The 26983-nt window shown below is 42.5% G+C and overlaps 1 protein-coding gene across 5 annotated transcripts in view; it reads right to left on the bottom strand.

The window, feature by feature from the left end:
* Positions 1–3893: 3893 nt before the first annotated feature.
* The window catches only part of LOC138352355 (choline/ethanolaminephosphotransferase 1-like), a 54568-nt gene continuing 31478 nt past the window's right edge, over positions 3894–26983 (bottom strand). The window contains exons 4-6 of one of the 5 annotated variants that reach the window (XM_069304770.1): positions 25309–25431; positions 19029–19132; positions 3916–4307 (exon numbers count right to left, since the gene is read on the bottom strand). In XM_069304770.1, the coding sequence (XP_069160871.1) occupies positions 4134–4307; positions 19029–19132; positions 25309–25431 (401 nt within the window). In that variant the 3' untranslated portion in view covers positions 3916–4133. Of the gene's footprint in view, positions 4308–4454; positions 4617–18618; positions 18718–19028; positions 19133–25308; positions 25432–26983 lie in introns of those variants that run through there. The other 4 variants (XM_069304771.1, XM_069304772.1, XM_069304774.1 and 1 more) reach the window with 4 other exon arrangements.

Raw genomic sequence — 26983 nt, 5'->3', positions numbered from 1 at the left:
ATATCTCTTCCTCCTTCCTGGTAATATCAAATCTAGCATGGAGGGAACGTCCCCTTCCCTCATCCTCGTAGCTTGTTTAACATGTTGATACAAGAATGTTTCCAGGATGAGGTCTACAAATTTACAGGTCCAAAAATCTTCTGTTTTAGCTTCATATGCTTCCCAGTCTATGGATTTCAAGTTGAAGTCACCGACTATCAACAGTCGTGATCTATCGTTATCCGCTCTCGCTATAATCTCTCTCATTATTGTTATAAGACCTTCACGTTTACTATCTAGCTCCTCCTTTGACCATGTGCTGCTTGGCGGTGGACTATATGCATTTATCATCATTAGTTTATCATCCTCATAGCAGATCTCTAGTGCTATTATGTCAACTTCTTGTGGATTGGCAGTCATTATTTCCTTCACCTTTAGGTGTTCTTTTACCAGCACAGCAACGCCACCGCCTTTCCTAATTTTTCGTCCCGTCTCCAAATTGAGTAGCCCCTTGGGAATATGACCTCATTTAAAATTACATCTTCAAGTTTTGTCTCCGTGAGTGCAACAATGTCTGGTGTCTGCAGCTGTATTACATCACTTAACTCCAGTATCTTCGATCTCACTCCATCTATGTTGGTGTATGCAATCTTCAGGAACTTGTTCCCCCTCTCCTTATTCTTCACTCCCCCTCTCTCTATTGATTTTGTTGGTTTGCCTTTATGTACCACTTTACTGGTTTGCCTACCCCTATCACTTTGTAGAAAAAAGAATTTATTTCTTCTTCATTCCTGCTCTCATTTAAATGTTTTGCCTCGGCGAGGTTCAGTTTCAGCTTCTCTCTATCTTCTTTTGAAAGATCTCGTCTTAACGACCACCCTTTCCCATCCTCATCCCTTTGCAATTTTCTAGCATTCCTTAGTACTTCTTCCATCTGTTTGGCACCGTTTAGGGTGATCCTCAAAGGTCGATCTTTCCCTTTTACGTACCTGCCTATTCTCCTGTAGTCGCACACATTCTCTCTGTTTGTAAGACCTTCCACGAGGCCAACAATTTTATCTACTACTTTAGCTTCTTCTACAGCTCTTTCTGACCTAGATGTTATCGCCTTTTCTTTGCAGCCAAAAATGATCAGGGACTTACTCCGATCAACTGTGTTTTGCACCAACTTCGGGTTAGATGCCAATTCTTTCCTCACTTCTAGCCTAATGTTTGTTTTATCTTGGTTGCTGCGTGTTTGACTTCCTTTACTGCTTCTTCTATTTTTTCCTTCTCCTTGGCCACTTGTGCATAAGTGAGTTGCATATCTTTCTTGCACTGTTCTATTCCCTGTGTAACTTCCTCCATCTGTGCTGACAAAAGCTGTTTCTCCTGTTGAATTTCCTTGCCTAACCTATTGTAGTCATTTATGTTTAAATTTACTTTAACTTCTTCCAAAGCTATTTTTAAGAGTTTTTTTCTCTTCCATGGCTTTGCAATTTGTTTCCAATTGATTCTTATCCTTGCGCAAGTCTTTCACTAAACCCTCAAGACATAAAACTTTGCTATTCAAATGGTCATTACTTTCTTTCAATTTACTAATTATTTCTACATGAGAGTTCACTATAGTATCTAAATTTACCAACTTGTTATGTAGACTACTAATATCAATGCTTTCTTCATTGAATCCCTCAAAATCAAGCTCTGTTTTGTTTTTCCCCTTGCCAGTGGCCATCTTGAATGTTCTTCTCTGCACTGTAAACACTAGGGCAACTTTTTCTCATCCGATTTTTCACTTCCCTTAGCACTTTCCTGTTATCTCACCTATTTTTCAAGAGCACTATACCTTTATGTTCTCAGGGACACCACTCACTACCATCAACCTGTACTACAATACTTAGGATTGTTGAAATATGCTGGAGCTCCTCTGCTGCAAGTGTTGACCCTAGGGGTGTCACCTTTTGAATTGGGTGGTGGAGGAAAGGTGGGGGGTGGTGGAGGAAAGGTGGGGGGTGGTGGAGGAAAGGTGGGGGGGGGGTGAAGGGTGTTTCCACACACTATAAATCAAAAATATAATTTAAAAAAATGCAGATTACCCTGTTGTAGTTAGCCTTCATGTGTGATATTGTAGATCTTGAAATGTGTAGTTCCTGAAAATTTTCGTAACCCAATCTCCGGTTATCCAAATTTCTGTTTGGATATGGCAAAGTCTTGCCAGAAAATTATCCAAATTTGACTTAAGACTGTGCAAGTCTGCGTAATCCAGCCAAATCACCGGTTATCCGAATTTCTGTTCGGAAGCGGAACAGAAGTTTTGCAAAAAATTATGCAAACTCGATTTTGGTTGGATAACCAAATTATTTGGTTCAGTGAGTTTTGGATGCTGACGAGTACAATGCTTTATAATATAATGAATAAAGAACAAAGGAATGAGAGAGATTAAGTGCATGAGTGAGTTCAGGAATTAATGAGTTTACTCACAGAGTAAATTTGAATTAGTAGGGAGCATAAAATGATTAAAGAGTACAATGATTCAAAGGGCCTCAGTACAGGGTGCAAAATGGAATACTGTGTAATCAGAATTTAACTCTGTATAACCTAACTGTTGATTGTAATAATAGATGCAGGAGCAAAGATTGGTATCTAGTAGGTATTAAGAGCCTGGAATGTAATGATAGGTACCCCATGTAGTTCCAGCCACCACGTAAACTTCATACCAACCACTCTCTAAGGTGAACCACGATGAGAGAGCAATTATGACATCAAACACTTTCACGAAGTTTCAAAAGGCCACAGACAAACACACAAACCAGAACCCAGATATGCGTCAAGTTATATCGATGCATCTCGCTGAAAAATTGCAGGCATCCTGTCCCCTTCAGTGATGGTAGCCCTCGTGTAACACCGGATAAAAATATCCACAAATGCAAGAATCCATGATACCAGTCAACTGTGAGCAGTGAGACAACCTGAACACCTGTCAGGGGTCAAGGATAACTTTAACAAAAAAAACTTTCAATTTGAAAGGTAATTCCCAGATCTATGTGGTCAGCAGTGTTTTATGGTAAACAAATATTGGAATGTTTTCTTTTTCAAACAGAGTGGAAGATGGTTGGCACAATTAAGTGAGGTGGTGGTAGTGCATGCCAAAACCACCAGTAGCTTCAAAGTGTCGTATGACAAAAAATACTGGGAAGACGGGGCACCACAAGAATAGCGCTCATCCGTAACTGTACGTAGGTAGTTACAGTACCCACGCTTTTTTTTTTCCCCCTCATGAGGTGTAGCATGATATTTTGAGCCCTAAAATGACATTCTTTTAAATGTACAGAGATGTATAAATATGCAGTCAATGGGTTGAAAAATAATTAAGAATGCATTAGTCAATGCAATTTACAGTTCTTATAATTAAACAAATTTTGAAAATTATGTATAGTAATTATGTCATATGTTTACTAAGAAAATGTATTTTAGTTTATTTAATGTTGTCTAATATTCTGTAAGTAAGAATCTCCATAAACCCTCTTTATTCATCACCCCACCCTCTTCATCAAACAACCCCCCCCCCACCCTCTTCATTCATTGCCACAAACTTCCCCCTCGGCATTCATCACCACAAACCCCCCACCCTCTTCATTCATCACCACAACCCCCCCCCCCCCACACTCTTCATTCATCACCATAACCCCCCCACACTCTTCATCCATTGCCACAAACTACCCCACCCTCTTCATTCATCACCACAACCCCCCTCCCCCACCCTCTTCATTCATTGCCATAAACCACCCCATCCTCTTTATTCATCATCCCAAACCACCCCACCCTCTTCATTCATCACCACAAACCCTCCCCACCCTCTTCATTCATCACCACAAAACCCCCTCTTCATTCATCACCACAACCTCCCTTCCTCTTCATTCAGTGCCACAAACCACCCATCTTCAGTCACCCATAATCATGCCCCTTTCTAACTAATGCACTTATATAATTCACAATTTTCCTTTTTTTTTTTATTCCTTTCAACTTCAACTCAATCCAAATATTATTCAACTGTACAACTCAAAAAAACATGTACAACTTAAAGATCACCTTCCTTCTTTGTACATCCTTCCAACATCCCGCACAGAAGAAAGAGTGGAGAGGAAATACTAGGCGAGTACAGCCACACTTGCTCATTATGCTCTCTGGGTTCCGGGAGCCCCGGCTCCGTGTCTCCTTTCTGCCTTCAGTAATGAGTAAATACAAATGGAACCCCCGTCCATCATAACACACACCAATATATTATCTGCCGAATAGCCTCCAAGACCCGAGGCAGACAACGGCCTGTCGGAGTAATCAGTAAGGAAAACCTGAGGGGAAAATGATGTCATAAGAGAAAATTATGTTAGGAAAGAATTCAACAAACATGCACAATGTGACGAGAGTTTGCAATGATTCTTTAAAGCAAGGCTCACATCTAATGCAGCAGTGTTAGTAATCATGCAGCTGTGCCAATTTTAGTGCACCTGGAGTCAGCAACTTACGGCAACCGTGGAGCCATTACGACCAGCTCCTCTCTTTATTAGGATTATTTTAAAATTATTAAAGAGGGCAACAGCAGCTGCAATTAGCCCAATTATAGTGGGCACACACTGCAATGGTATCCACAAAACTGGAACCTGAAACATGCCACAAAGTAAACTTACTTAAAAAAAAAAATAAACAAAAAATAAATTAGCACCAAAGTGCATAATCTATGGCAAAGAGAATTCCTAATTAACATATGATCCAGGTGTTGAAATATTCATAAGCTAATCAGCAATAATCTTAGTTTTTGAGTGACAAGTTCATGTTATGACACCGCACATGTCTGCCTTTACAGTATTGTGGGAAAGCAATAATTGGCAGTTGCTAGTCGCAATAAACCATTCACACAAAATGAGAGCAAAGGTTAAAGTACAGTAGACACTGGCTATTACAAAGTCCCACTAGCTGACAGTGATGGTCTAAACACTATACTTTAAAAGAATTTGCAAGAAACATACGTAAGATTCTCTGACCTACCTCCCTCGTACCCCCCCCCCCCCCCCCACACACACACACAGCACATGACAAAGATTATAGGTAAGACAGGACAACAAATGTAGCTATCATGCAGTAACTACATTCAGGTTATTATATGCACACCATATTCTATACAACAAAACAAGTTTAACTGCCGTCACGCTTCTAATTAAGTACAATTAATAAATAGTTTCCCCCATTGTCGAGGACAGGAAGCCCATTCAGTACTTAGGATTATTGACATCCCCCTAGGCTAATTATTGACCTTCCTAAGATTGCAACCCACCCATAACAGTTGCTCAACTCCCAGGTACCTATTTACTGCTAGGTGAACAGCGGCATCAGGTGAAGACACATGACCAACAGTCTCTGTCCTACCGAGGGAATCAAACACGGGACTCTCCATTGTATCGTCTTCAGAGCCATTTAACCGTGTGAGAGCGTCATTAATTTCTGTCATTGTTAAAGGTTAGATTGGGTAATTAAAAATGTTTATATGAAAAATGTAATTGGGCAGATAACCAAGAACTTTTGACTGTCATAGCATTATGCCAAGAATGCAAGATGGCAACTTTGGTAATAATTATTACAGAGAAGGGGTTCGCCACTTTCTCCAACTGGCCAGCACTATGGTTATGATGTATCTTAAAATTTTTTCTGATTCTGATGCATATTCCACCATAACGTCCACCAAGTTTGATCTAGGATCTAACTTGTCATAATGCACTCTCACCGTGTGACCTGACTTGACCTACCTGATGTGACATGTTGACTGCAGCTCAGTTTGATCTAGTTTTATAATCCATTCGCATCTACGCATAACTGCAATCACAATGGGTCTAAGACTTCTCAAAGCCCTCTCTTCAAATATAAGAGCAATTACCAACAGCTGTGAGATAACCTGATCAATAATCCCCATGATGCCCAGAGGGGCTAGACTGAAGAACCCATAACAATAATACCTGGACTTTTAACCCACAGTTTTCTGTCCCTGAAGCACATTTGCTGACAAGGCTCCAGGCAAATTAGTCGCATCAGATGCAGGAGTTCTGTTTGGCCTACAGGGAATCAGAGCCAAAACCTGGCCCCCCCTCACAGAGGCACAGAGAGCAAGTGACAAGTGGCCTTCACACCAGAAAAGCATCCAGAAAGAGAAGCTTTACAGTCAACAAGATAATGGCTTAAGCCTCAAAATTGCCAAACAACTTGCCAAATAATTCAGAGAAATATTCAAAATCAGTTGAGTTGGTCACTCCCTCCCTCCCTCTTGGGGTTGGGGCTTTTGGGTCAGGTATTCTCCCCGACTCTACTTTTGGTCATTGTGGTTTGATTGGCCTCAAGTATGGTCAATTTGACCTCATCCCTCCAACCAGTGTCCTGGTTGTTGCCAATCCAGAAGAGGAACTCGGCAGACTAACATTACATTCCCAATCTTTCAGGTTTGAGCATTTTTATACACTGTGCAACCTTCTACACGACTGCCTCGGCTCAAGTGCTCCTGGTTTTACAGGCAGGAGCTTAGATGGTGTCCCTGTATCTGAAGGATGCATACTGGCATGTCCCTATTCATCTCAATTTCAGAGAATGGTTAGGGTTTGTGGTCGGGCACCAAGTTTACCGCTTCAATGTTTTTCCTTTTGGTTTGAATCTAGCTCCCTGTCTGTTTACCTGGTTCATGACAGTCACCCAGCTGCATCTTCTAGGAGTTTGTGTTGGCCTACCTTGACAACTGGCTGGTTTAAGCTCCCAGTTGGCCTACATGTCAGTAAGCACAGGATATGGTTCCAGTTTACTTTGGCTCGGGTGAAGTTTCAGAAACCCCAGTTAGTTCCATCCCAGGATCAGACTTGGTTGGGCCTTGTTTTGGACTCTTAAGTTAGCTTCTATTTACCTATGTCTGGTGCCTTTGTGCTATCTGCATTTTTGTCAACAGTTAGTGTTGGATCGCAGGTTAGTTGAGTGGTTATGAAGCAGTCTCAACTTTGCCTGCATTGTCTTTCTCCAGAGCAGAGTTTGATTCCGGGCATTGTTACACATTCTCTGGTTCTGTCCATTTCACCGCTCCCAGGACTGGTGTGCTCAAACCCCACCCACCCTCCATCGATTCCTGTCTTGTCAGCTTCCAGTTCGACCGCCTTTTCGGATTTGGTTCAAGGATTCTATCCTCCTCCATTGCTCAATGCATTCACCAATGCTTCAGCTCTGGGTTGGGGTTTCGTGACCAGCGCTCACCAGACCACCCAAAGTCAATGGTCAGGCCCGTTCCTTTAAGAACACAATATGGTGTACAAGTTTGCAGTTGTGTGGCATTGCCTGAGGAGGATTTGGATTCCATGAGGATCTGTGCTCCCACTTCACTCTGACTTTTCTTTGTTGTTCACAGAATGAACTGAAGGGGGGTAAATTTGGTTCATTGCCTCATGGAGCTGGGCACTTCGAGTGGTTCACCTTCTGGTTTCTCAGGGTTTGGTTCTTGACGAGGTTCATATGCGAAGTGTGTAACATTCTTGTAGGCGGGTTATCACACTTTCGTCCCATTTCCACAGAAAGGACCAACACCACCTCATCGTTTTGTTGGATCTGCGAGACATTCGATCACCCCTCGAGGTTACCTTACCTCAAAGTAAGGTAACCCCGAGGTGGACCTCTTCACGTCAGCCCCTTCCCTACTACATGGCTCCATTCCCCGATTGTGAGAGACTCACAGTGGATGTCTTTCGACTGGATTGGTCAAGGTGGAGGTGCATTTCCCTTGTTTCCCCAGTTCAGTTGGTGCTCTGGGTTTTGCCCACTCTGGAGTCCAGTGGCCGAACCCGGGCATTTTTCAGCAGATCAGCTCGATGTACTTCGCTGGTTTGACCTCTGCTTTACGCACCTGAAGTTTTTGAAGCATGTCTATCGCTATTTGCATGGCAAGCAGGTGACTGGTTTGTTGGCATACCACCGTCATCTTTTCTCACAGAAGCAGAATGAAGTTGCTTGGTTCTTGTTTTGTCAGTATCGCTCTTAGTCCGACCTGTCCTCCAACAAAGACCATCGCTTTTTGCTTGTATGTGTTACACAAGGCAAAAAACTGTCGTGCTAGAAAATGAAAGTGGCTCGCAAAAGTGACGTTCTGTCTCGTTTGTTTTGGTTCCGCTGGTAGGTTAGGATAAGGACACTTTAAATTTACTATTTTCTTGACGTTGGGAAACCTTAGGAGGACGGGCTGCTTCATTGTCTTCTCCGGTTTCAGTCAAGATTGTCCTATCCCTTTTGTAATGGTTCTATCTAGCTCTGCCTTTCATGCCTAATACTGTCACCTCTTACTGCTCAGTGCTGGCAGAGCCACTGTTACTTGTGCATAGCACCAACTTCTCCAGTGCTGTTCCGCAGTGCTGCTGTTCTTCAGAGGCGGGAGTTTTGTTCCTTTGGCCATGATGGGCAGTTTGTTTACCAGTGGCCTTCTTTTCAGGTGAAGAATGAGTTGGCTAGGAGAGGTCCATTAGTTGTTGATGCTTGGTTGGTGCAGCAGTGCATTACTTGTGTCCTGTGGCAGCTCTTTGCCACTCACTACTCATGGGTCACCGGTTCGACCTTGGTAGATGCCTTGTTGGTTGACTTCGTTTCCTTGACCCCCAGTTCCAAGGCATGTATTTCCCAGGTTGTCTGCAATGTCATTGAATCTAACCAGTTTACAGTCTACCTTAGGGCCCATGATTTTCTTAAGTATGCTGCATTGGGCACAATATTTCCCAACATGTCTTGGGGTTGTATTCGGGCTTTGGGGCTTTGGCATTCTATCAGGGTCCTGGCAGCCCAGCATTTGGTTAATGTCCCTGGTCCTAGTCGATCAAGTGTTGTGGGTTGTCTCCCCCAACCTGGATTCTCTTCGTCTTAGTGTATGCTACCTCTCCTCCTCCTCCGTAGCAGGTCCTGTTGTTGTTCTGTGGTTAGAGAGAACTACAGGGGATTCCCCAGAAACTAGCTGTTGAATGTAATGAAACGCCTCTTTCTGGATGAACCCTGTCAGCTCTCCAACTCCTTCCCTGCCAGGTTAGTCAGTTCATCAGTGGGCTGTTTATCAGATCCAGAACTAATCAAGGAAGATGGCTGCATGCAGAAGCCCGGCCACCTGGTGGTGGCATTCAGCACTATTTGTTTCATGTTAATTTTAAATGTTTCTCTTGTTCTGTGCAAATTGTTAGCAGAGCCATTTGCCAATTTTAATGCTTAGGCCTTTGTTACCCCTCCAGTTGTCTGTAAATTTTCTCTGACTTTCTGGATGCTTTCCCAGTGTGGTGGCAAATTGTCACTATCTCTGTCTGTCTCTCTCTCTCTCTCTCTCTGCCTGTGAGGAATCCAGGTTTTGGCCTTGGTCCCGGTAAGTTAAAGAGAACGCCCATGTCTGTGACCCATTTGCATGCAGTAATGTCAGACTGTGGTTCAGGGAGTCACTAAGGCTCGTCTAGAAAGAAGCATTTCATTACATTTGGCACTGGTGTTTTAGCATCTTTTTAAAATGCTAAACGAACAAAATGAATGTTGAAGATTTTATGTATGGTGAAGCAAGGAATTCATTTTAATATGTTGTGACATGCCTAGTGACATACTGCTATGTTTGATCAACAGTATAGTCTATGCTTAATGAATAGTATTATGCTTGATAAATAGCATAATGCTTACATCATTTTCTCTCATACAATTTCCCAGTTTTCTTCCAAACATGAAAGTAATGTGTTCAGCACAGGGAAATGTTGCTTTCCGAGCCATCTATCTGACAATTCCTAGCCAGTCATTATGGTCCTGTCAATGTTTTCTGCTACTCTCTCACTGACCTGGTCCCTAAATTATAACAAGTACAGTACTTGAGGTTATCTTGAGATGATTTCGGGGCTTAGCATCCCCGTGGCCCGGTCTTCGACCAGGCCTCCTTTTTGTTACACATCCCCGGGAAGCAGCCTATAGCAGCTGTCTAGCTCCTAAGTACCTATTTACAGCTAGGTAACAGGGGCATCAGGGTGAAAGAAACTCTGCCCATTTGTTTCTGCCTCCACTGGGGATTGAACCCGGAACCTCAGGACTACGGATCCGAAGCCCTGTCCACTCAGCTGTCAAGCCCCCGAGTATGTGAGTACCGAGTATTTTTAAAAACGGTGGCGTTGAGGAAAGGAAATCAGTGGTAACTAGCAACCACCTCGGGACCAACTCACTTTCATGCAAAAAGAGGAACCAGTCCCCCCCCCCCCTGCACCCCTAACAAGTGATGATAACACCACCAGGTGACAACACCCATTATCCCAACAGTGTCAGTAGAGCTGGCAATCTCAACCCCCCAAACAAGCTTGAAGTGGGTAGGAAGAGATCTGACAAGGCATGTGCAGAAGAAATTGCCCAGAGCTGTGGGAAGCCTGGAAAGACCAGCACAATGTGGTCAGAAGACAGAGGGCAAGATAGGTAACATGCAAGATGAACCATACTGAAATGAGAACATAATAATTAAAAGCAGTGACCCACACCAGGCCAAGAATAACAGTACAGCAGGCAGTCCCTGTTGCAACTTGTCACTGCAACACCAGAAGCAAATTGTTGACCAAACTAACTGGCTAAGCATGCAAGGAATAAGCCTTCAGTTACATATTTAATAGTGGGGAAAACAGATAGGAGACCAGAAATTCACAATAAATAAATAAATACTAACAAAATTACAAAGAAATAATTACAGGAACCAAACCCAGGTGATAAAGGCTCAAAGAACCTACATGAAGCAAAATCACCGAGCATGAAGAGACACTCAGTTTAACGAACAATCATGAAAAACAAAGACACGTGCACTGGATAGAGAAAAAAAAGTAGAAGCAAAAGTTACAAAGTGCCCATTATTTCACTTCATATTGAGGATAAGAGGAGGAACAGGTGAAGGACCAAAAGGTCTGCTACCTACACCACCTATAAAAATGGCTACATATCAACACAGAAATTACCACATAATAAACTAGCAAGAGTACCTCAAAACTCACCGAGCTCTGGACATCAACCTGATGGGAGAAATGATAATGACCCACAATAGTTCTTGTCACAATGTCAACAGAACAGGCACCAGCTTCTTCAACTTGACTGGAAGAAATATAGTTTTCCCACCACTGCCTCAAGTTGAAATTAAGCACATCAATGTAAACAATCAATGCAAACAAAGATTCTGAAACCAGAGCCCCTCCATCAGACATACATTATGACAAAATCTAAATCAACCAGACATCAAGGTAGGCCAGAATGACACCATGTCATGGTGTCATTCTGAAGACACCATGGCAGGATGTGTGCCATGAAGAATGACAATAAATGATCTTCCAGAGGTATAGACTTGTTCCTTTCAGTGTTTGCTGATTATGCTAAAATTATGAGAAGGATTTAGATGAAAAGACTACAAGGTGGACCACATTGAAGGAATGAGCCAACAAATGGCTACTAGTTTAATTCAAGCAAGTGTAAAGGTGTAAAGTAATGAAAAGAGGCATAGGGAGCAGGAGGCCAGACGCAAGGTACAAACTAGGAAATGAAATCTGCCAAGAATCAGGTAAAAAGATCTGGAGGTTGATATCACACCGAACCTGTCCCCTGAAGACCACATCAAATGGATATATAGCAGCGGTATATGCTAGGTTGACCAGCATAAGAACTGCCTTTAGAAATTTGTGTAAGGAATTATGTACAATCTTGTATGCCACATACAGCAGACCAATCCTGGAGTATGCAGCTCAGTGTGGAGTCGATGTCTTGCCAAACACAAGATGAAGTTAGAGAAAGCTCAGAGGTATGCCACCAAATTAATCTCTAAGATGAGAGATATAAGCTACGGCAAAAGGCTACTGGAATTGAACCTCACACCGATGGAAGACAAAATAGTTAGAAGACAGAATTATCACCTACAAAATTCTTAAGAGGCACTGACAGTAAATAAAGAACCTATTAGGCATGGGTGGTACAAAAAAAAAGGTAACAGGTGGAAACTTGGTACCTAAATGAGCCCCACACACAGAAATAATTTTTTCAGTGTCAGATCAGTTTACAAATGGAATGCACTAGGAAGCAATGGGATGGAGGCAGACTCCATAAGCAATTTCAAATGTAGATACCTGTATAATAGAGTCCAACAGGCTCAGGAAACAGTACACCCTTTGACCGACAGTCGACAAGCAGGACAAAAGAACCGAAGCTCAACTGCTGCAAGCACAACTGCTGTAGTTGGGGTACAACCAAGTGAGTAAGTAACCCTGGTAAATGTTATGGGTGTCAGGTTGAGCCTGAAAATATAATATGATGTATATGAGGGTCTCTCAGTATCGCCACCACTGACTCCAAGTGGCATATTGCAAAGCTGCTGCATGTGTTTGAGTCAGCGAAAGTAACCCTATACACCTACAGTGCATAGTCAGGAAAGTAAGTCATGTGCTTGAACACTTATTTCCGTCTCTGAGCTACATGGGTGATTTGATACAACACAATCACAGTCACACTTTTCACAGTTCTGTCGCATATTGATGTAACTTTCTTTGTATCTCTTACAGTCAATTCACTTAATTTGGTGACAATAATTACACTGTCAAGGGCGCCCGACAGCTGGATGGACAGCGCTTCGGATTCGTAGTCCTGAGGTTCCGGGTTCGATTTCCGGTGGAGGCGGAGACAAATGGGCAAAATGTTTCTTTCACTCTGATGCCCCTGTTACCTAGTAGTAAATAGGTACCTGGGATTTACACAGCTGCTATGGGCTGCTTCCCGGGGGTGTGTAACAAAAAGGAGGCCTGGTCGAGGACCGGGCCGCGGGAACACTAAGCCCCGAAATCATCTCAAGATAAAGTCAAGAAGAGACCCTATGTACCTACAGTACATAAAGCCTCCTTCTCTTAGCACTTGCTAAGCTTGTTTGGTCTCTAATGAAAACCCCCATGACATGAGCAGCAGCATGATGATCTTAAGACCATTGTAGATTTAGTCAGTACAATGATAGAAAGGATGAAGCATTTCCACGTAGAAGCGAGTACCGGACAGCAGCCATCTTATGAGCTACTGACTGTGGAAATCTGTCCCGAGAAGTATGGTGGAGATTAGGAAGTCGGGTCCAGCACAGAGGCCGGGAATGGGCCATGGGCACGGGAATCATGACGTGGCCGTGATGTCACCAGCCCATGTGACCTCAGCTGAGCCTACAACATACTAGTATGCCTGATTCCAACATAGTAGCCGGTCCCTGATTGGCTAACCTTAGAGACAAGGGCTAGAGCTGATAGGGCATGCTGCCATCCAAGCCTAGTCATTCCAGCCAAGGATGTGAAGCCAAAGGGATGTGTATTTTCAGCTAGTGGCCACTAGCTGAATCATATCTAAGTACTTGACAGCATTACTAGTTGATAATATCTGAAAGTGACCAGAATCTCAGTGTAATTATTGTCACAAAATTAAGTGAACTGACTGTAAGAGATACAAAGAAAGCTACAGTACATCAATATGCAACAGAACTGTGAAAAGTGTAACTATTTGATTGTGTTGTATCAAATCACCCATGTAGCTCAGAGACAGAAATAGTGTTCAGTGAATGTTATGTGAAAGTCAAAGTGCTGTTATAGTTAACCTGATGGTGAAGTGCCTTTAAATGAAAGTTAAGAAGGAAGAACCAAGAACGTTAGCCACCATTCTGTGTCTGGTCACTCAAACCAGTATTTAGCCGCTCGCATGTTTCACCAGAAAATCAGCTGCACCTGTGAACCAAGTCCGTTGTTGCAACCCGTTGCCAGCCCGTTGTCCACGTGACCTGCCCAGCATCCTGTGTACACTTCATATGCCACTCACTGCCATCACCACAAGTGTGTATGTTCTACTTAACTGTGATGTGCATTGATCTGCACAGATACCATGTATGGTTGTTGAAGAGGACCAGCACAAATGCCACATGACCGACGATGGCGAAGACCTGTCGGAGACCTTCTGCAAGCTGTATGAATGAAGTAGTGTGTTTGAGGTCAGCATTACTATAAGTACTGAACTCTAATTTATTATTGACAAGGTCTATTTTCGTACCAATCGCAGATCAGCCAGAGCCTTATTCACCTCACTACACACTCATAACAGGTGGAAGCCAAGTTTGCATACAGACCGACAGCAAGACTGATTATCTGTGTAGAATCACATTGTTCAACCCATCAGAGTGAATGTGTATTTAACACACACACACACACACACACAATTACATCTGCATGTTGCACTGACAGCCAGCTTGACAGGTCTTCATTGCTGCTGATTGAGCATGCCATTATATTGATAGCCGAGTATCTGAATGGAACTAGTTTTTATTTGCAACCGACAGTGTTAGGAAGCTGTGTTTAACCCTTGCACTATGCACCTGTTAAATGTGATATTCCTGCACATTCAGACTCTGGATGGTGATGTGCCAGACATGGTTCTCATCTTCCTACTAGGCCCTAGAAGGAAAGTGAGGACCTCAGGATTTTTTTTCAAGGTGGGGAAATTGATTACTGGAGACTTGAGGAAGCAAATGTGAGCCCACGTGTAAGCGTGGGAACTCAACATTTTATGACTGGCCTAAAGCAACCCTGGTTGTGGTGTGCAGTGCAGGGGTTAAGGCTGGTTGTCTATGAAGTGTCAAGATAAAATTGTTGATGTAATCATGTGATCAGTCCGCTGAGGCATCCCTCCTCTCCTCCCCTACCTCCCTCCCTCCCCAAATGAACTCGAGCAACTGATGTGACTGGTAGATTGGAGCAATCTCTGAGATAGCTACAGGAAAGCACCAGGGCTCTACCAGCGATAGACATTTTATTAGTCAATGTACACATTATTTTTTGTGGTAAGGGATACAATTGCTAGTGCATATAATGTTCAGCTTCTATCTGTATTCCCTGAACCCATATACTGTGCACCCATTTAACATGACAACCCCAAGGTGTGTGTAAAGAAAATTATTTCCAAAATTTCTTTCTTCTTGTATTGCTAAAATCCCCTCCCTGATCATGAAAAATAAAATGAAAAAATTCCACTCACATTGGCAGCAAAGAAGTTGGACGATGATGTCACAGAATCATGGGCACTCGTGCAGAAGACTCACGAATCGAGTCACATGGACGATTTAAGACCCCCAAACTGCCACACACACATTGTAACTTTTTATTCATGTTTCTATTGTTTAGTTTCTATTACTTTTTTTTACTTATCTTATGCACATGGAAGTCAGTTATGACTTATACACAATGGAATGTGTGGTTGATACCTGGTTGATGGGGTTCTGGGAGTTCTTCTTCTCCCCAAGCCTGGCCCGAGGCCAGGCTTGACATGTGAGAGTTTGGTAGCTAATAAGTATGATACACATGCCATTAGTGTGTCCACTAAAAAATGTTTGTCACAATATTGTGTCAATAAACACAATATTGTCACAAAAAATTGAGCACTATTTATACTATCACACACTATATATACACTATAGAACACAATCAGTACTTCACGAGTATGTGATAAGCACAAGGCAACTTTGCATTCTGTGCACTGGGTAAAGTATTGATTTTTGCTACTTCTCTCTTTGTGTGCACTTTCAAACAATGCACTCCCATATACTTTTTGCAAGTCTTTCTGTACCTGGTATGTAAAAGCTTGTGTAGTTCATAGTCTTTGCAAGATAATTTGTTGGCAGCAGCACGAGGCATTGTTGGCATGAAAACTTTTGTAGCAACACTACTTTCCTCGCCAAACTTTACAAGTAACTGGGACAACAGAGCAAGATTAAAATTACAGATTAGTAACTTCTTGCCTGATTTCACCAAGTACACGTAAAAACAGTTCAGCACCGTCACATCAACAAGGTGAAAAAACTATTTCTTGGTCCACTTTACTGTTTTTCGTGCATATTCCACGGCGCCAACCACTGTGGAATTGGTGCCACATTTATCCACCAACCTTATTTACTGTACATTGTAATCCATGACAATTTAGTTTATATAATTTACCTTGTGTTGCAATATTCTGCTTGCCACTGTCTACCATGTCACCAGTCTCAATCATCGTCAACATATTCAATTTGTCTTTCCAATGCACTGATAAAATTGTCACTTTTTCCGAGCTGACAATCACCTACTGAAAATCTGAGCATCTCATTACAACTCCATGTGTCCCCTTTGATAACAGTAGGAGCCATGTTGCTTAACTGGGTGGTCATTTCCTGTGTTAATTAAAGTAAGGCTGCACCATAGGAGACCATTATCATTCAGTTGGACTAACTCTTGTCCCTCTCAATCCAGATTACTTCTTTTATGACTCCACTCAAGATAAAGAAATCCAAAGTATATTAAAATTTAAGTTTTGTTGAATAAACTTTCTATCAAACAATTTCAGTGAGGCCTTACAAAAAGGGTGACTCCCTTTGCAAATCCAATAAAGTCATACTTAAATATTAAATGTGATGAGGACTCCAAGATTCTCCTTGCCAAATTTATGTGAAGATTCTCATGACCAAATAGACCACATTCTCAGGAACACCTGCCTGAAGAAGGCCATCCATAGCGAGGCCCTAACTCGACAAGTTGAACCCAAGAGCATGTGCCGCTGTTCTGACTTCTACATACCCATGGATAACCTCTGAAAGTGGACTGCCATCGGCAACACTGCAGGTGGAGGTGGTTGGAAACTAGCAGAATCCTAAGGCATATGTAATCGTTTGGGTCAATAAACACTGTGCTACATCCAAGTGGACAAAAACAGAATTTGACTCAAAACCAGGAGTTGCTGCCATAATTCAGAGTCAAACAGAAATATGACTGAAAATAGGAACAAGAATCACCTCTCCCAAGATTCTTCCCCTATGGAAGTCATTTGTCATTTCTCAAATGACAAATATCGCCTTTATTCCCCCCCCCCCCTCCCTCCTGTTGGGTAAGAAAACAGTCTCCAGAAAAAGATATAACATTTCTTATTGACCACTGTGAAGCCTAGATTAGTAATGGCTGGGTACCAGGCACAAAGTGAGGATTACCAGCTCTACTCACACCGTTGTGGTGATGGGTGCTATCACCTACCAGTTGTCAGGGGTAACCCTTTCATTACTCACTAGTAGTTAGCAGAGCAATAATATTTGTCCTTGTTATAGCTTGAAGGGATGCTCAGAGTTTTGATGTCATTTTTGTACTATTGCAAGTTAATTGCTTAGTATTGTAGTTGCTAAAATTAGTTCTGCCACTTGTTTTCTGTGTCTCATTTCACAGCAAGTGCATTTTCAGAGTTGTGTGTCATAACCGGAGACAAGGTTAACGAGAACTTGGAGGGTTATACGAGTCTAGGGTGAACCATACAAGCTCAGACTCGGGGAGCATTTGAGGGGGCCTTAGCTCGGAAATCATCAAGTGTGTTAGGTGTTATAGCAGTATGATAATTTTATAGCAAATGACAAAATAGAACGGTTCATAGACAGCACTAATAAAGTGACAATTGTATGGTACAATATATAAGCCGAGATGTAAATTTTATCTTGCCAAATGCTGACACACATTGTAGCAACCAGAGACAGCCAAGTAACACATTCTTAATAAGACCAAATATTTTTTTTATTAAATAAGATATTTAACATCACTTCAGAAATAAGATTATTATTTGGCCAAAGAAAGTTACCATTCTGAATAAGATGCAACATCTCATGGATTTTGATGGCAATTTTTTCATACTTAGGCAATTATATTTTCTCCTCTAACATCAAATTTACTGGACTGGTCACAAAAATATAGTTAGTGGTATTAAAATAATATACAAACAATAACACCCTGCCTCTGCATGACTAACATAAATTACCCTTGTGTATTCTTCAATTTCCTGTACTGTAGTCATACTAGTTCCTCTGCAGTGGTTTTTAACTACAGGTACATTATAAATATACCCTGCTAAAGCTTGGTGCTGCTGTAGACATTCTGGTAAGCTTTCAAACTTAAACACTGACTAGGAACAGCAGTAAAAGTATGTAAAATAGTAGCTACTATAACAATACACATTCACACACCAGGTTGGGATAGTTAACATGACAGGTGGTGCATGTCTTTCCTCCATACACATTCACACACCAGGCCGGGATAGTTCACGTGACAGGTGGTGCACATCTTCCCTCCATACACATTCACACACTAGGCCGGGATAGTTCACGTGACAGGTGGCGCACGTCTTCCCTCCATACACATTCACACACCAGGCCGGGATAGGTCACGTGACAGGTGGCGCACATCTTCCCTCCATACACATTCACACACTAGGCCGCGATAGTTCACGTGACAGGTGGAGCACGTCTTCCCTCCATACACATTCACACACTAGGCCGCGATAGTTCACGTGACAGGTGGCGCACGTCTTCCCTCCATACACATTCACACACTAGGCCGCGATAGTTCACGTGACAGGTGGAGCACGTCTTCCCTCCATACACATTCACACACCAGGCCGGGATAGTTCACGTGACAGGTGGCGCACGTCTTCCCTCCATACACATTCATACACCAGGCCGGGATAGTTCACGTGACAGGTGGCGCACGTCTTGCCTCCATACACATTCACACGCCAGGCCGGGATAGTTCACATGACAGGTGGTGCACGTCTTTCCTCCATACACATTCACACGCCAGGCCGGGATAGTTCACATGACAGGTGGCGCACGTCTTCCCTCCATACACATTCACACAGATTCCACAACAAAACCTGGATTTTGATACAAGGCATTAAATATTAGAAACCCATATTTCAATTATTTTAGTAGTGTAATAAGCAGCCATTAAACATTTCTATCTATTATCCAGTGTCTACTGTAATTTTAATATTACATAGCTATAACCTAATAACATAATAATTCAGAAGCAAATTTAATCTTCATCTAATATACATTTTTCTATTCATAACATCAGCAAGAAGAATCTTATATTTTATTAACAACACACACACTCTGAACCAATAAAGCTGCAAGAGTTCAATTAAATAACAATAGAATGTGTAAAAGTGTTGGCATAACATACCTTAACAGACCAAACTCCTGGTCCAAATATGACAGTAATCAAATGAATGATAATCACACCAAATTGCGCTTCGGTCACATCCACATATCCAAATCGAAGTGTGCCTGTAAGAGAAAATGGTTAATGTAGCACTCATCAGTCACAGCCATTCAAAAATAACAATTATAATTATTATTATTATTAAATAATTAATAAATTTTTTATCTCTATACATACTGTACTGTATATACAGTACTAAAAAAACCAGTACAGTATCTATATATACTTCTCCTCAGCAGTTCCATCGAGGTGGCGGCCTTGATAGAAACACATAGTTGAATGTAATGAAATGCCTCTTTCTGGTAGAGCCTCAAGTGGTGCCCAGGTTTCTTGCCAAGATTGCTCCATTCTAAAAGGTTACATTAGTCATGGAATTTCTGCTTGGCCTACTGGGGACCAGAGCCAGAATGTGGTTGTACCCCCTCACAGAGGTGCAGGGAGCGAGTGACAATCACCATCTTCCCGGGAAAGCATCCAGAAAATCTGAAAACTATTCGCACCGAACAAGGGATTCAAACTAGCTCAAAACTGGTTAGCACGACCCCAGCCAGCAACTGGCTCTCCATGACGAACCTGAAGGGAAGGGCTGGAATAGAGAACCCACAAGGGCTCTAACAGAATTGGACATTTCATTACATTTAACACTGGGTTTCTGGGGTAGCCCCCAAGTGGCTTCCTGAAGCTAATCACAGAACACAAACTGGACTTACTAGGGAGGAGAGGTGCCTGGCACTGGGATGCCAAATAGGCAACACACAACCTACAAATTATGTGGAAAGGCACCAAAGAACCCTTACAAAGAAAGATACCTAGTGGTGGTTCTGGACAGAAGACTCACCAGAGAACCACATAAAGGACTTTGTGGGAGAAGCATATGCTACGCTTTCCAACTTCAGAATCACTTGAATATATGGATGGTGAAATATTACAGAAATTGTTCATGACTGTTGTGAGACCAAAGTTGGAATATGCAGTGGTTGTATGGTGCCCATCTCTCAAGAAGCATATGAAAAAACTGGAAGAGGTGCAAAGACATGCTATGAAATGGTTATCGGAACTGAAAACAAGAGCTACGAGGAGAGCCTAGAGGCAATAAATATGCCAAAGCTAGAAGATAGAGATGAAATGAGCACTACATACAAAATAGGAACAGGAATCAACAAAACTGACAAGAGGAATTCTTGAAATCTGACACTTCAAGAATGAGAGGTCAGAGTCTAGCTAAGCAGAGGGACTAAAAAATATTACAGTTCTCTTTTGCCAAGTGGTAGATGGCTGGAATAAGTTAAGTGAGAAGGCGGTGAAAGCCAAAGTCTTCAATAGTTTCAAAGAGTCAAGACAGTACTGGGAAGATGAGACAACAGGGGCATAGCTCTCCTGTAACTACATTTAGGTAATTCACTCATACATAAGAGGAGGATAACAAATATTGTCTTCAAGCAAAAGACCCTCCTCACAATAGCTTCATGGACCCGAGGTCCATGAAGGGATGAAAGGTACCCGCGGGCCCTCATCACGCTCCCAATCAGCCCCAGAAGCATGCCATGAAGGCTAAGGGGCAGAGCCAAAGTCCTCTCCTAGACAGAAAGGCCTCTTCTCAAGGCAATACCTGTAATTCAAAGTTGGGTGGGAGGGGCATTGTGAAGACAAATGCCCCAAAACCTCAACAGGAACATAAGTTTCAACTGCCTCCACTCTTAAGTGGATGGGACCACACCAACAGAAGGCATGCTACATCTTGAGCTAAACCCTGACCCAACTCCGAAACCCTCAGATTTCTTGGAGCTGAAACCAGGGAGGGGGAACCAGAAATGAGGCAAACCACACCAGTCAGGATGGTGGGGAGGGGGAGGCATACCTTACCTTACCTTGAGGTTACCTTGAGGTGCTTCCAGAGCTTAGCGTATCCACGTCCCAGTCATCGACCAGGCCTCCTCATTGCTGGACTGGTCAACCAGGCTGCTGGACATGAGCTGCTCGCAGCCTAACGTATGAATCACAGCCTGGTTGATCGGGAATCCTTCGGAGGTGCTTATCCAGTTCTCTCTTGAACACTGCAAGGGGTCGGCCAGTTATGTCCCTTATGTGTAGTGGAAGCGTGTTGAACAGTCTCGGGCCTCTGATGTTGATAGAGTTCTCTCTCAGAGTACCTGTTGCACCTCTGCTCTTCAACGGGTTTATTCTGCACATCCTGCCATGCCTTCTGGTCTCATGTGGTATTATTTCTTTGTGCAGGTTTGGGACCAGCCCCCTCTACCATTTTCCACGTGTAAATTATTATTTCTCTCTCCCACCTGCGCTCAAGGGAACACAGATTTAGGCTCTTTAGTCGGTCCCAGTAGTTTAGATGTTTTACTGAGTAGATTCAAGCAGTAAAGGATCTCTGCATGCTCTCCAGGTCAGCAATTTCTCCAGCTTTGAAAGGGGCTGTCATTGTGCAGCAGTACTCCACTCTAGAGAGCACTAGCATTTTGAAAAGTATCATCACCGGTATAGCATCTCTAGTGTGAAAGATTCTTGTTATACAACCCATCATTTTTCTTGCAGTTGTGACGGCCACTTTATTGTGTTCTTTAAAGGTAAGGTCTTCCGACATGAGTAAACCCAAATCCTTTACATTGCCATTTCGTTCTATGTTATGATTTGACCGAGTTTTTTTTACATGGTTTCCGTTTTTATATTTTCATTTTTTCTGTAGCGCACGAGCTGGAACTTATCTTCATTAAACACCATATTTCTGTAGCCCATAGAAAGACCCGATTTACATCTGATTGGAGGTTTGCCATGTCCTCTATGTTGCCTACTCTCATGAAAATCCTAGTGTCATCTGCAAAGGATGATACAGTGCTATAGATTGTGTCCTCGTCTATGTCAGATATGAGAATGAGAAAGTACTGGAGCAAGCACAGTACTCTGCTTGGCATGGACTTAGGTATGGCATGGACTTAGTCCATTAAAGGTCACCAACATCTCCAATTCTAGGTCCTAGACATCACTGGAGGCCATTCCCAGAGCATCCACATGATCAATATGCTGCGAAAGCCTAATACGAGCACACTTAGTTTGCAAAATAGCAGCTGTCTGACAAGCTTCTAAACTTTAAGCTGAATCAGTAAGGTCAAAGACCCAGTGAGATCCAACCCCACAGGAGTTGGGGTTACAGGTATCACCGACCCAGCAGGCAGCATGGCAAAGGCAGAAAGAATGATCATCGTCAGGTAGCAAAGATGCTGAACTCTTCAAATTCATATTTGACATATACAGACTAAACAGGTCAATCCATAACAGACCACGCCAGAGACCTGTGAGGGAATTAACTGGGTCTGGAGGCAGTTAATCAAGAAGAAACCCCCTGGCACCAGTGCTGCTTGTAGCCAAAACAACTACGCTATGAATGGTAACTGCACCATGCTGTATAAATAAGCATGCGAGCTCCAACACAACTAAAAAGATTACTCTCACCCAAGGACCCAAAGAGAGGAATCAAAGATTCGTGATTAGCCTAATGCAAAGCCCTCCACTATGGTGGCCAGGCCTCTCAGAGGGGTGAACTCCTGAACACACCAGACAAGACAACTAATGGCAGCATTAGCCAGCACCCAGGGAAGAAAATCATGAGTGCATGCAGCCCAAAATGCAATGGTAGCTAAGCCCACAAAACAAGCCAGAGGCAAAATAGTTATGTGAAGCTAACACTAAAATTAGGTAATATACATGCACATGACCCCCCCACAAAATGAACAAACTCCAAGGATGGACAACACTTAGCTTGAAGCAATGGGGATTGCCTGTGACTAGAGAAGTAGAATGCTACAGGCAGAATATTATGCCACCACATCAGCAACAGAACTGGCTAGTCAGGGAAGCCGGCTGCAGGCTTGGGTCGGGACACCTGGTTGTGGTGGTTGGCACTAACGAGTTTTGAGCTAGTTTGAGTGAATTCCTTGTCCTGTGTGAATCATTTTCAGAGTCATTTAACTGTTTTAAAGAATTGTTTTCTGTGAACTCTCCAGTGATCTGTAAAGCTTTGATGATTTCTGGATGCTTTTCCTGTGGGGCAAATTATCACTCACTCCCTGCACCTCTGAGAAGGAAGGGGGGGGGCAGGTTCTAGCTCTGGTCCCCAGTAGGCCAACAGAACTTCTTCAACTGATGTGACCTTTTAGTATGAATTTCAGCAAGACGGCTTCAGGGAGCCACTGGGGGGTTCCCCCAAAAGAGAGGGAGAGTAAGCACAGAAAAAAAAGAAAGAAAATGTGATAGGAAGTAGAGAATGAATGTAAGTCACAACTGGAAGAATATATATTTCTACACTTGACAAAGAGCACAATAGGGACACTAGAAGAGCACCTCGTGCAAGCCAGCAGGGCTAGTGCAAGCCTGCTCAGAGCAAGATGGTAAGCAATAGGCACTGTACCATGTTACGGAGTTCAGCCTGTATTCCCCTATTCCCGCATATAAGTCATATTTCCCTATCTGTACATATCTAGACGTTTAGTTGATATTTATAACACTAAGGGAATCAAGTAGCTGCAGTTAAAAGAAATATTAATTTTAAGTTTAATTGGGGCGAGGCTAGGAGACTACTCCACCTTCATGTGGTGGTACAGCTCGCAAGAGAGGAAAGCTTTCCCATTCCAAGCCAACCCCCAGTGTATGCTGGGTACAGCATCAGGTGTGGCGTGATTGGTCAGCGGTGGGGGCTTGACCAGGTTGACCTGGTGCCCTGCGGAGGAAGGAGGAAAGTCTGACTCGCTTACTACCAAGGGTCCTGCTGAACAGAGGCGCGCTCAAGCGATTACCAATTCTGCAGAGGTATAGGCCCTCCCCACCCCCAGAGAGTGTAAATTCTATCAGCTATAGTGTGCTAATGAAGACGGAGGACTGTCACCTCCCGAGGGAGAATGAGGTAGAGCTGGATGGTGGAAGATGGCACCTAAGGCTCAGTGACAACAGCGGTCCTGGGTAACTTCGAGAGGCAGCGCTGGGGGGTTGCGTGCGACGGTGAAGCTGTGTGGAGAATATTTGGTAGCAGTCCTGGTTCGGGGCAGTTCAACAACCACTCACTAGGAAGAATTCGTGCGACGAAGCTATGTGTGAGGCGGTGGACCAGTACATGGAACTGTATTAATCTGGATAGACCAGGGGACATCAGTTTCCAATTAACATCTAGCGAGGAACACTTCATGGAATGGGTAGTGCCAAGGGAGAAGTATATGCAATAGTCTGGTGAGGACTCCAAGTGAGGAGTCATTCACCTACAAGACGATGTCTCAGCATCGTGGATCAGTGAAGAGCTACGCTGCGTGCCTACGACCTGCTCAGTCTACGATCTATAAGGTACAGTGGAATCTCGAGTAACGAGCGAACCACTCGCAGAAAATTTGTCTCAATTAACGAGCAAACCACATGGTGCTTCCTAGTGTTCCTGCTGGTTCTCGAACGCCTCCAACGACAGTATTGTTGTTTTGCAAGACGAGCATTTCACATGACGAGCTCGGTGCCGGAATGGATTAAATTCGTAATCGAGGCACCACTGTAGTTAAATTGCCACCCCGTTTTCCCCCTTGTGTTAGGAAAAGAATTATACACAAATAAGATGATAATTGGAAATTACATGAGGAGTAACATCAAACAAAGTGCTTCCAGTACTCATCACATCCTACTCAGTATTCAACATTATTCCAATCACTACCTTAGCCTATACTACAACATTTTCATTTCTATTTATCATCACAAAATTATAATCAATGACTTCTTTCCCACTAACAATTTCTTAGATATGTACAGTATATCCGAGTTAACTTTTGCTCAAGTGTGTTAACCAAAATGATGCTCATCACAAAATATTTAATATAAATACTGTACAGTTCATTCATATACAGCATCCAGTTTTTATGCTTGCCACTTCCAACCCTTGAAACATCACCAGCAACCTTTACCTCTTCATGCCTCCAGCACAATGGCTTTCTTCTATCCATAGTCCTGAAGCCTTACTTGATCCCGGGAGCTCCCTATAAGGGACTGACCACAAATTTCTTCTGACGGAGAGCTTCCGGGATGGAGTAAGGCATCAAAGCTACAGGTGGAAAAAATAAAAAAATAATGCTGTAAACAAGAATGGCAAACCCTCTCCTCATCATGCTTATTTTCAAAAGAATTAGGCATGCAAGATGCATAATGTACTCACTTACTTTAACTTGCATCTTACACTAACAAAATTAATAAAATCTACACTCACCCGACACATAGGTTTGCCAGTGTGCACAATAGAACAGGCTAACAGCCATCATGCACTGGAAAAACATCCAATAGGGATGAGTTCCTAGTCGCACAGAACAGCACACGCCAAGAGAGACGAATACTGCAATATAAAGGCATTAATCAAATTCTTCAGATAACGTAACGTCAAATACATTATAAGTAAATGTATTTATTATAAAAATTATTGTACAATACAATTAAAAACTAGTCTCAACTAGAATTTAATTGGAAACGTGATGTGTTTTAACCTCAAGAGGGTAATCTAGATAGATATTCACAAGGCTGGCATATTTCTGAATACAATCAAGGTAATTGTTGGGCCCCTGTAACTGTATTTCCTCGTACAACACACTGATACTTTGGAGGTGCCGAGCTCCACATAAAACCGTACGTATCTAGTACCATGCCCTGTTGTTGAACACCCGTAACAGCACACTAGAACTAAGAAATGCTAGCTATCCTAGATCATCTAAGCACCTACAGTCTGGAGCCATAAGACAAAATTATAAAACTGACTTAATTTTTATAATACTGTACATTATTATTTTGTTATTCACTGAACATATTTAATGTGCGATTCAGTAATACACATGAAGTCATTGGTCAACGAGAAGAAAACAAGTCCTGCACATTTGTGGAAGTAAATCAGATATACAGTATTTAACACCATCACTCCCGACACCATTCTCAGTGTGACTGCCGAATGAATAAAGGAATATTTTGTCTACACTTGTGTAAAAATCATAATGGAGAAGATCTTTAACACATTCTATACATGTGAATATAAAAAAAAATTATTTTAGCCTATAGTTCCAAAACACAAAAGCAAAGCTGGTGTCAGAAACGAGACAACACAGATTCCACAGCAACCCACACTTGGTCACCCATTCACTTATCATAGATTATGTTGCCTCACCACTATAATCCCTCTTTCCAGTGTATACTTATGCTCTTTTACCATACATTATAAAAGAGCAATACAGCAATATTGCTCTTAACAATGCAACATTGCTGTATTGTCTAGAGCATTATACCTATAATGTCACTCCACATTTAGTGAAATGCATGGGCAAGTTCCCGTGAGCACACACACCCACACTAAAATGTGTACAATATACTTTTCAGTTTTCTCATGTCAATTTTCTCGTTACATCGTTCATTTTGGTATCAAATTGTTCAAATTTGGACAATTGAGGCCTAAATGAGATTGAGGCCTGACAAAGATCTCTTCTACATTAACACAAATGATCGGAAAACTGGTAAATGCTTTTCAGCATTGAAAATTCAAGGCCTTACATACGGGGCATAATGAAAATTACAACTACCAAATCAACAACATTACTGTATTTTGCAGCAGATTGATGAAGAAAATGACTTTGGAGTCAGAATTCACCAATCTCTGAAAGTTGTGCAACAAGTGGGAGCTGCAGTAAAAAAAAAATCCAATTAAATTCTAGAATAGTTAAACGAACCATTCACTTCCAAGGAAAATAAGGTAGTCATTCAACTGTATACATCTCTGGTGTAGCCCCCCCCCCACACTACACATTGTTGTATCCAAGCATGGAAACACCGTCAGAAACAAATCTTCTTTGGAGAGCATTCAACACTGGGTGGCAAAAATCATTCCAGAACTAAGTCAACTCTCATAA

The sequence above is a fragment of the Procambarus clarkii genome, chromosome 53 (assembly GCF_040958095.1).
Source record: "Procambarus clarkii isolate CNS0578487 chromosome 53, FALCON_Pclarkii_2.0, whole genome shotgun sequence".
In the NCBI taxonomy this organism is placed as follows: domain Eukaryota; kingdom Metazoa; phylum Arthropoda; class Malacostraca; order Decapoda; family Cambaridae; genus Procambarus; species Procambarus clarkii.
Note: the sequence above shows the minus strand (reverse complement) of the source record. Positions and strands in the feature narration are given on the sequence as shown.